Below are 10,331 nucleotides of genomic sequence, written 5' to 3'. Positions count from 1 at the left end.
AGACCGTTCCGAGAGATGATCGCTCGTCCAAAAACTAGCCGAGACGAGTGAAAAATGAACGAGCCTCCAAAGTTGGGCATTTCGCACGCTTTTCCTGCCCAGGTCGTCGTGCGACTTCGGCGTCGACTCGTTCGACCTCCGCATCACCGACGTCGGCGGCAAGAACTACCGCCTCTTCGTCGAGGCGCTGGACAAGGACATCGTGCCCGCCGAGTCGAAGATCCTCGTGAAGAAGAACCGCGTCACGGTCAAGCTCAAGAAGGTCAAGGGCGAGTACTCGTACGACCACTGGAGCGACCTCAAGAAGAAGGGCGGCAAGGCCGCCAAGGAGAAGGAGAAGGGCCGCGACCCGTCGGCGGGCATCATGGACATGATGAAGGACCTCTACGACAACGGCGACGACAACATGCGCAAGATCATCGGCGAGTCGATGATGAAGTCGCAGCGCGGCGAGAAGATGGACCCCAAGGACATGGGCCCGGGCGAGGACGACCTCGGCGCCAAGGAGGGCGACCTCGACGTCGACGCCGACGACATCACCAACGACGACTTCAGCATGCCCGCGGGGCTCCCCGCGGGGCTCCCGAAGATGCCCGACCTCGGCAAGATCCCGGGCATGGAGGACTTCAAGATGCCCGACGGGCCCTAGGTGGGCTTTGCGGCTGCGGCGCCCCATCTTTAGAACCTCTCCCTCGTTTGCGCGCGCTGCGCTGCGGCATTTTTTCAGCGAATCACCATCGTCACCACCAAGGGCGAGGTATTCTTGCAGCACGCCACGAGCCATGGCAGCCATCGTCGACGCGTCGACCTTCCCGCTGCTGCCCATCTCGCCGCCCATCGCGACGCTGAGCGGCCTCGCGGTGACGGAGCGCGACGTCTTCGTGTGCAGCTGGCCCAAGAGCGGCACGACGTGGATGCAGGCCATCGTCGCGCACCTCGTCGCGCCGGACCGGAGCGCCTGGAGCCACGTGTCCGAGGTGACGCCCTTCTACGACGCCGCCGCGTCCTGGGACGGCGCCGCGCCCGCGGCGCACCTGCGCGCCGCGTTCGCCGCGCGCGGCCGCCGCGCGTGGAACACGCACGTGCCCTGGTCGCTCATGCCCAAGGGCGCGCGCTACGTCTACGTCGTCCGCGACCAGCGCGACGCCCTCGTCAGCTTCTGGCACCACCTCCGCAACCAGCGCGGCGACGCGGGCACGTACGAGGGCGCCGCGCCCGCGTCCGGTGTTTCGGGAGAGCGGACGCGCGAGCCCGGTCTCTGTCGTGGTCCTCGCCACGCCAGCCCCGCGCGAGGCGGTTCCGAGGCGGTTCCGAGGCGGTTGCTCGCTGCAACGCGAGAGACGTCGCATCGCGAGAGATTTTTTCGCGCGGCCGCCCCGGGGGCTCCGCCGCCGCGAGCGGAGGTGGTCCCGCGAGCCGCTTCGCCGCGCTCGACCGCGCCCGCACCCCCCGCGCCGCGACGCGCTCGCGGCGGTGGCATCCCCGGACGAGCCGCGCGAAACGACGAAACGCGCAGGCCCGCTCGCCGCGTTCGCGGCCGACTCCGTCGCGAACACGGAGCCCTACGGCTCCTGGGCGGCGCACGTGCCGCGCCGGCGTCTCGGCCGCCGTGGAACGCACGGAACGCGCGCGTCGCTAGGTCGCGGACTGGTCCCACGCCGTCGGCGACGCGTCGGTGCTCGTGATTCGCTACGAAGACATGAAGACGGACCTCCCCGCGGCCGTCGTACCTCCGGCGTCCTCCGCGGACGCGGCGCGTGCTGACGACGCGGTCTCTAGGTCAAGAAGGTCGCGCTCCACCTCGGCTTCGCGGACATCACGGACGCGCGCGTCGCCGCGGTCGTCGAGGCGACGTCGTTCGCGGCGATGAAGCGCGACAAGGAGCGCTACAACCCCAAGTCCGTCGAGTGGGCGCAGGGGTACGAGTTCCTCCGCGCGGGCCGCACGGGCGACGGCGCGGCGACGCTCGACGACGCGGCGAAGAAGCTCCTCGACGACGACAAAAAGGCGCGGCTGGGGGGGCTGGGGGTTGTCCAGCGGGCGGCGCTGCTGGGGGAGTGACGGGTGTTCTTTTTTGCCTAATTTCCAGGGTTCGTTTCGGGCACGTAAGGGACCGTTTGAAATGCTTTCACGGGCCGGACAAATGTTTTCACTGGCCGGACAAAAGATATTGCGCATTCATAGGCCTCGGCCGAGGCAACCTCGAGCCTCATCAAATTTATGCGCCTCCGAAGCGTCTCGCATCGGCTCGGACAAAAGACACTATTGGTGTAGTGGTAGGTACGATTCCACCGGAGTCGCATCCTCTCGAACATATTAGATTCCCATTCTAATGCCCCGGGTTCGATTCCCGGATGGTGTACTTTCTTTTTTTGTGACCCCGCGCCACCCTCTTTTTTGTCCGCGCACACGCACACAACTCCTAGCAACGTACCACACACGAACGACACGAGAAACCCGAGAGCGCCTTGCGACAACGACCAATCAGAACGCGCCCCAAACAAAAGAAGCAACCCCTCGAGAGAACATTTAAAAAACCACCGTCACGCGACGAACGGCTTCGAGCGGCGGAGCGACGACGCGCGGCGGATGCGCGCGGGCGACAGCCCCGCGCCGCGGTCGTCGTCGTCGGCGAGGAGGGGCGCGTCCTCCTCGCGGCGCTTCGCCTTGGGCGGCGGCGCGGCGCGCTGCTTGATCGTCGCGCGCGTGTAGAGGAGCACCGCGGCCATCGTGAGCGACGCGCCGGAGAGCTGGCGGCCGTTGAGGTCCGCGCCCAAAAACGCGTAGGAGCCGAAGAGGAGGCAGCACATCTTGAACTGGCCGAGGATCTGGTGCGTCAGCGCGCTGAGGCGGCCGATGACCATGTAGCCCGTGGAGCTCGTCCACGCGCCGAGGACCGCGACGACGCCGAGGCGCGCGTACGCCGCCGCGTCCATCGTCCGCCAGCAGTTCAGCAAGACGCCGCCCTCGAAGTAGGCCATGGCCGGCAGGAGCGCCAGGGCCGCCGCGGGCAGCGTCGCCTCGACGAGCTCGCGGACCGCCGCCTGCTCGTCGCGCGCCTCCGCGGCGTCCGTCCGGCCGCCGCCCGCGTCCGCGGCCGCGGCCTTGCGCCGCGCGGCGATGGCGGCGCGCGACGCCGCGGACCACTCCGTCTTGTAGCGCGCCGTGACGACGACGTTGGCGAAGGCGACGAAGCAGCCGATCCTGTTCAGCGTGACGTCCGACACGCTCGCGACGAAGACGCCCGCGTGGATGAGCACGAGGCAGACGATGCGCGGGACGTTCAGCGGCGCCGCGGAGCCCCGCGACGTCTCGATGATGGCGATGAGGGGCGTCGTCAGCACCTTGCTGAGCTGCGTGAAGCCGACGGAGTTGAACAGGAGCGAGGCCTAAGCGCGGAAGAAGTGAGTGAGGACCGCGGGCGACCCGCCGAACGAGCCGACGTCTGATCTTCTCGAGCGCGCGACGGTCTCGAGCGCGCCACTGTCTCGCGCCGCCACGACGACGCGCGCCCGACCCCCCCCCGAAACGCGTCGAGCGCGCCGCGCCGCGATCGCAGTTCGACGCGGAGGCGCGCGTTCGCGAGGGACGGCGCCGTCGCCGTGAGGAGCACGAGCGTGACGACCTGCCGCCGCGACGGGCCCGCGCGGTTCCGCTCGCCGCTCTCGACGTCGACCTGCGCCCGCGGCCGCCGGCCGGGCCGCAGGCGGTTCGCGACGACGAAGTAGAGGATGACGAAGCCGTAGCCCAGGAACGTCAGCGTCAGCGGCATGCGCGCGTGCGTCGACATGATGTGCTTGTTCCCGAGGATGCAGCCGATCGCGCCGACGAGGTTCGCGACCATGGACATGAGCTTGCTCTGGGAGCAGCGCTCGTACAGGTGCGCGAGGTTCGTGCTGCCTCTTCGTCGGTACTTTTTCGTCTTTAAGCGGTGCTCGGCCTCTCGCTGTCGTCGCTGCATCATGGTTGTGATTGGCGGTTTCGCGGCGCGCGCCGGGGGCGGCGCGGGTCGTCGACAACGGTGTTAGCTAATTGTGCGTGTTGTGTGTCTGGCGCAGTGCTTGTATGCGGCGGTGGGCGTGCCGGTGGGCGGCGCCGCGCGCCCTCTTGGACGCCGCGTCGCGCACGACGGCGTAGTGGCAAAGGATGGGTGCAAGGTCGCGAGCTTGACGTTGCGCTTTGGTGGTGATGTGCGCCCGTTTGTGTGGAGCTGGACTTGTGTTTCTGGTCTCGTGTGGACGTGGATGGACATTTCGCGCGTCGAAGTAAAGTTGCGAGGACCGCGCGCGCGCGTGCACACACGCAGCCGCGCGAACATCCCAAACTCGACATACACGCCGTCCCTACATCGTGTAGGCCACGCCAACGCGCAACGTGACCCCTCGAGGCAAAAAAAAAGATGCATCCGGTGGGGTTCGAACCCACGCCGTCGAAACGACTGCGACTTGAATGCAGCGCCTTAGACCACTCGGCCACGGATGCGAACCAGAGACTCTCTAGGCGAGCGCTGGGACCCCACGAGACTGCGATTTCTTGCAAAATTTCTCGGCCGTCTCTCCCGCTGCCAAGAATCAGCCTACCTCCATAATTTTTTCATTACTCTTTTTGCTCACATCGCTCGCGTCAACTATGGTTTGCGGCGCGCGACTCGCGCCACGACATCGACAGAGCTAGACCTTGTCGTGGAGCGCACTCATTTCGAGCGGGCTCAGCAGCTGAGATCGATAGAGGCTCGCTCACTTCCACGGCTGCGCTGTCGCGTCCTACGACGTCGCACCGTCGTCGCACCGTCAGGATCGTCATCTTCATCGTCAGCGGCATCTGCTTCCGCGGCGGCGCGGTGGCGGCCGCGGCGTCCGTCACAGAGCAGCGAAGCCGCGCGCGCTGGTCGCGGTCCGACTCCTCGTGGAGCCCAGACACGAGGCCCTCGACGCCCCTGGGCGCGTCGTCGTCCTTGGACCACTGGGCGCGGTAGATGCCCGTCGAGCGTCGCCGACGCCTCGCCGAAGGACGAACTGTCGGACTCGAGAACGAACAGATCCCGGCGTCTGGGACTTGGTCGCAGCGGTTCAGCCGCGGCTTTCACGCGAAGCGCGGGTTCTCGAAGCAGTCCACGCCCCTCGTGCGCCTCAGGAGCTTCGGCGCGGGCGCCGCGCAAACGACAGCGTTTCCCGAGACGCCGCGCCGCGAGACGAGAGGATTCTGGCGTCGGTACTGATTTCGCATTCGTTCGGGAGCTGCTTCCACCCGAGGCACGGGTTCTCGAAGCAGTCAACACCCGCCGCGCACCTCAGGCCGCCCAAACGCTGGCCCGCGCGCAATAAAAAAAATAAAAAAGCCGCGCTCGCGTGGATTTCGGGTTGGGTGGGAGGGGGAAAAAAAAAAAAGATGAAAGATGCGAATTACCCGGATCGAACGGGTGACCTACAGATGGACCGTGAAGTCTTCAGTCTGGCGCTCTCCCAACTGAGCTAAACGAGCTGAGTAGCCTCGCGATGCGAAACACTCCTCCGCTTCGGCTCAGATTGAACTAAGTTCGCTAGTGGTAGAACCGACGACCTCCCCCGGTGCGTTGAGGGTGGCCATTGGTCGTGAGTTGAGCGGCGTGCAGCGGAAGTGGAATCTGAATCCGATGCAGCTTCATCGGCATCGAAGAACTCAGTGGTGAGACAACATGGGCGCGACGTGACGCTGCTTGCCCGCCTGACCGTCGCCACAGAAGCGCAACGCCTCGCTTGAACGAAGGAATGCAACGTTGCAGCGCGATGCGAGTTTTGCTGCTCCTTGTGAGCCGCGCGAGCTGCGCCAGCGGCCTAAACCATGCGACGGCATTGCTAACGCAGTTCAAGAACACGTGCGCCGCGCGGCCGCCGCTCGCCGCCGGACAACACAATCACTCGCCGCGCACGCGCAGCGCGAGTCGCCCGCGACGACCGCGCGGCGGCCGCGAGACTCTCCTCTACAACAGCAACAACAACACCACGCGCACTTCCTGCTCTACAAGCCCGACGGCGTCCTCTCGCAGTTCGTCACGCGCGCCAAGGTCAAGAAGCGCCACCGCTTCCTCGGCGACCTCGGCCACGCGTTCCCCGCGGGCACGATGGCCGTCGGCCGGCTCGACCGCGCGACGGAGGGCCTGCTGCTCCTGACGACGGACGGCCGGCTGTCCTACCACGTGACGACGGCGGGCCGCGTCGAGAAGGAGTACTGGGCCGAGCTCGACGGCGTCATCTCCGACGGCGCGCTCGCGGCGCTCGAGCGCGGCGTCGACGTCGGCGTCCGCGGCGCCGGGGGCCGCGCGCGGTCCGCGCCCTACGCCGCGCGGGCCGTGGCGGCGACGAGGCTCGCCGCGCCGCCGCCCCTGCCGCCGCGGCGCCGCCGGGTCCCCGCGCACCGGCCGCACTCGTGGGTCGCGCTCACGGTCCTCGACGGCAAGTACCACCAGGTCCGCAAGATGACCGCTGCCGTCGGCTTCCCGACGCTGCGCCTCGTCCGCGCGCGCATCGGCCACCTCCGCGTCGGCGCCATGCGGCCCGGCGACGTCGCGCCCCTCGACGCCGCGGCGCTCGGCGCGCTCGCGCCGCCGCCGGCGGGACCGGACGGCCGCCGATGACGCGGCGGCCCGCGGCGACGAGGCCGTCGCCGCGGCGCGGCGCGCGAGCTGGGGGAGTGTTAGAGGGGAGTGTGTGGCAAGGGACTCGGAATACAGGGGGGGCTACTTGTGATTACTACAGCCTAAAACCTACAGCCAAGCTAGAGGGACGCGGCGACGTCGACGCCAAGGCCGAGCACGAGTCGCCCGCGCACAAGCGCAGCATCTCGGGCTCGGGCGATGACGCGGCGTAAAGACTTAGGCTATGATCGCGCGTCGAGGCGCGCGAGATGCGCGTCGAGGCGCGCGAGGTTCTTTATGGCGGTCTCGTGGCCCTTGGCAACGGCGCGCTCGGTCCAGTATCTGGCTTTGCTGAGGTCGACTTCCGTGCCTGTTCCGTTCACGTAACAAGCGCTAAGGTTGGTCTCTCCATCGGTGAAGCCTAAGTTCGCCGCGAGCGCGAAGTACCGGGCCGCTTCTTCAAATTTGTTCGCAGAACGAAGTAAAACCCCCAAATTGTTTTGCGCGACCGCGTGGCCCCGATCTGCGGCCGCGCGATACAGCTCCTCCGCCTTCTTCTTGTCCAGCTTGACGCCACTTCCAGTATCGTACGCGTACCCAAGTTTGACCATCGCGCGCACATCTCCGAGCTCCACGGCGCGCTTCAAAATGTTCGCGGCTTTCTTATCCGATTGCACGAGGCCGTAACGACCGCCGCTGTACGCCCATCCCAAATGCGCAATCGCTTCCGGCACCTCGTTCTCCACGTGGCGGCGCAGACGCGCGAGCTGCTCCGCATCGCTTCCTAGCGGTGAACGACAGAGAGCACACGCGTCTCCGATCTTGTCCTCACACGATCGGCAGACCATCCGGCAGCAACAGACGCGAAACACGGTCGGAGCATTCACGTCCCACTCCTCGAGACAGATCGGGCACCGCGACCCGTTCCGCGCCGACAGCGGCTCGGGCTCCGGGTTCGCCTCGCGCCGCGCGCGGGCGGCCTCGTGTTCGGCGGCGATGCGCGCGCGGATCTCGTCGGCGCGCGACCGCGGCGCGGGGCCGTAGACGACGTCGCGCGGGGGCGGCGCCGGGGCCTCCGCTCGCGCCGCCTCCGCCGCCCGCTCGTCGCGGATCTTCTTGCACGCCTTGCGATGGCCTCGGTCGCGCCAATCGATTCTTTGACAATCTGTCGAGCAATACTGGGTTGTGCCGCAGGGACAGTTCAGCAAGGTCCTCGGTTTCACACCGCAGATCGTGCACGTGAGGCGGAGCTGTAGCGCTTTCGCCCGGGCTTTGCGCTCCTCGTACTCGAGCTTCTTCTTGATCAGCTCGGGGTCCATCGCTCAGCTGTGAGATGATCGCCAAGCGAGCCGCCCCTCACAACGCAGGCTCTCACACGCCGCCTCCTCCGTACGCTCCCTGCGCGTCTTGAGGCCCGAGTGGCCTTCGAGAGGCGCCTCGCGTGCGCCCCTAGGCGCGCCAGGGACGTAGACCCCTCTCCCTAGCTTTGCTTCTTCGTCCGCGCGCATTCGCGCGCGAGAGCCGCCTTGGACGCGCGAGCTCGCGCTGGGCAACAGCCTCTCATGGCACCACAGAGCGAAGTTGGACGGCGCGTTTCGAGGCGTCGCGCGCGCAGTACGTCGTGGCGCACGCGTCGTGACTCGTGACGGCGCGCCGCGGCCTCCGACGACGAGGCCGGCCGGCCGCCGATCTGCCACACACAAGACGAGCAGCTCATCCGTTCGAACCGCCGGCGCATGGCGCCGCCCACCACGGCGGATTCGCCGCCCACAAAAGCTAGTCCCCCGACCACCCCGACGAAACCCTCATTAACTCCGGACGACAAGCGCCTCATCTCCTTCCGCATCGCGCACACGCCCGAGCCGACGTCGCCCACGCGCAGCCCGCCGCGGTCGCCCGGGCGCAAGAGCCCGAAGTCCGCGTCACCAAAAAACAAGAAGCAAAGCTCAAAGCTCAAAGCCGACGCGGCGCCGTTCCCCGTCGTCGAGGTCCGCGCGCCGCCGCTGCCGCCGGTGACGGCGCTGTCGCAAGTGCTCGCGTTCGACGTGCGCGGCGGCGACGACGACGACAAGCCGAGGCGCGCGCGCCGCAGCAGCTCCGGCGCGTCGTCGTCGGACGGCGCGGGGACGGCGTCCGGCGCGTCGTCGTCCGGCGCGTCGTCGTCCGGCGCGTCGTCGTCCGGCGCGCCGCCCGGCGGCTCGCCCCAGGCGGCGTCGGGCGACCTGCCGCTCCGGCCGCTCAAGGAGAACGTCGACGCGGACGACAAGGACGACAAGGACGAGGGCCGCGTCGGTTCCGGCGTCGCGGGGTTTGGAGCGCGCCGATCACGGCGCGGGGTTTGGAGCGGCCCGAGGGTTCGGAGGGTGGCCCGGGAGCAGCGAATCGAAGCGGCTCCCCCGACGCAGGCGCTCTCGACGCGGAGCTCGTCGTCCCGCGTCGCGGCCCTCGAGCGCGCGCTCGCCGAGGCCCAGGCGGCGAACGAGACGCTCGCGCGCGAGCTCCGCGCGGCCCGCGACGACGCGCGCGACGCGCGGCGCGACGCGGACCGGTGGCGCGCCGAGGCGGCCGCGTGCAGCGAGAAGGCCGCGCACCACGCGGCGAGCGAGGCCGAGGCGACGGCGGGCCTCGAGCGCGAGGCGGAGATGGCCTGGCGCGAGGCCGAGACCTGGGTCGAGCACGAGGAGGCGCTCGAGCTCCGCGAGGAGTTCCTCCAGTCGCGCGCGACGGACGAGTCCGAGCACCGGTCCGCGGCGACGCCGTCGGCGGGCGCGTCGCCGCGGTCCTGCTTCTCCGGCGCGTCCTGGTCCGCGGGCCGCGGCGCGGCCATGAAGCCGAGCCACTTCCTGCCGCCGTCGCCGAAGCGCGACGCCGCGGCCGACGCCGACGACGACGACGAGGGCGACGCCTGGGCCGTCGCGCTCCACCGCTCCGCGACGGCGCACCCGTCGCCGAGCCGCACGCTCCACGAGAAGCTGAGCTCGCCCCACCGCAAGCCGCCGTCGCCCGCGGAGACGCGGAAGCGCGCGGAGGAGCGGCAGGTCGCCGCCGGGGCCGACGAAGGGGCGATTCGAACGCGCTTCGACTCGAGACGCGTTTCGGAGCGCGAGCCTACGCGTCGAGAGATGATCGCTCGTCCAAAGATCGAGTGGAAAACGGCCTCGTCGCTCCGGGAATCGTTCACGCCTCGTCGCCGGTCGGGGATCGTTCACGCCTCGCCGGTCGGGGATTGTTCACGCCTCGTCGCTCGGGAATCCTTTCGTCGCTCCAGGTCGCCGCGATGCGGAACCGGGGCCGGCTCCGCTGCGAGCAGTCCGCGCGGCTCCGCGAGGCCGCGGCGCACGCGCGCGGCGTCCGCGTCGCCAAGGAGCTCGCCGTCGCCGCGCGCGAGGCCGAGTCCGCGCGGCGCCACGACCGCGCGGAGGCGCGCCACGCGGCGCACCTCGAGTCCGTGCGCAAGAAGGCCGTCCGCGAGTCCAACAAGGTCGACGAGATCTCCTTCATCAACGAGATGGGCCTCCTCGACATGCAGTTCGACCTCAAGCGGCGCCTCAACGAGATGGAGGCGCGCATCGACGAGGCGCGCGCGCGCCGCGCGCGGCTCCTCGCGGGCGTCTCCAGCAAGCAGCAGGCGCGCGAGAAGGACAAGGAGGACAAGCTCGCGTCCGTCGGCGGCGTCCGGGAGGGGGCCGTTTCGTTTTTCCGCGCGGCTCGTCCGGGG

At 68.7% G+C, this 10,331-nt stretch overlaps 4 protein-coding genes across 4 annotated transcripts in view; 3 read left to right on the top strand and 1 right to left on the bottom strand.

The window, feature by feature from the left end:
- Positions 1 to 127: 127 nt before the first annotated feature.
- On the top strand, positions 128 to 466 carry AURANDRAFT_6406 (hypothetical protein; the record flags this gene model as incomplete). Its single annotated transcript, XM_009034620.1, has 1 exon — positions 128 to 466. A coding segment is annotated over one exon (339 nt), but the record flags the coding sequence as incomplete, so codon positions are not given.
- Positions 467 to 2,543: 2,077 nt separating this feature from the next.
- Positions 2,544 to 3,850, bottom strand: AURANDRAFT_61320 (hypothetical protein; the record flags this gene model as incomplete). Its single annotated transcript, XM_009034868.1, has 2 exons — positions 2,544 to 3,389; positions 3,566 to 3,850. The coding sequence occupies 2 exons, from the start codon at positions 3,848 to 3,850 to the stop codon at positions 2,544 to 2,546; spliced, it is 1,131 nt and encodes a 376-aa protein (XP_009033116.1).
- A 1,915-nt stretch (positions 3,851 to 5,765) lies between these two features.
- Positions 5,766 to 6,613, top strand: AURANDRAFT_61319 (hypothetical protein; the record flags this gene model as incomplete). The annotated part of the gene is made up of 2 exons (XM_009035091.1): positions 5,766 to 5,786; positions 5,969 to 6,613. The coding sequence occupies 2 exons, from the start codon at positions 5,766 to 5,768 to the stop codon at positions 6,611 to 6,613; spliced, it is 666 nt and encodes a 221-aa protein (XP_009033339.1).
- Positions 6,614 to 8,349: 1,736 nt separating this feature from the next.
- Positions 8,350 to 10,331, top strand: part of AURANDRAFT_61318 (hypothetical protein) — a gene marked incomplete at both ends in the record, with an annotated part of 3,710 nt that continues 1,728 nt past the window's right edge. Inside the window, 3 exons of the mRNA XM_009035092.1 lie at positions 8,350 to 8,901; positions 9,019 to 9,651; positions 9,882 to 10,286. Of these exons, the coding sequence (XP_009033340.1) occupies positions 8,350 to 8,901; positions 9,019 to 9,651; positions 9,882 to 10,286 (1,590 nt within the window). The remainder of the gene's footprint in view (positions 8,902 to 9,018; positions 9,652 to 9,881; positions 10,287 to 10,331) is intronic.

Source organism: Aureococcus anophagefferens (genome assembly GCF_000186865.1).
Source record: "Aureococcus anophagefferens unplaced genomic scaffold AURANscaffold_2, whole genome shotgun sequence".
Classification (NCBI taxonomy): domain Eukaryota; class Pelagophyceae; order Pelagomonadales; family Pelagomonadaceae; genus Aureococcus; species Aureococcus anophagefferens.
The sequence above is the reverse complement of the archived record's forward strand: the minus strand, read 5'-3'. Positions and strand labels throughout refer to the sequence as shown.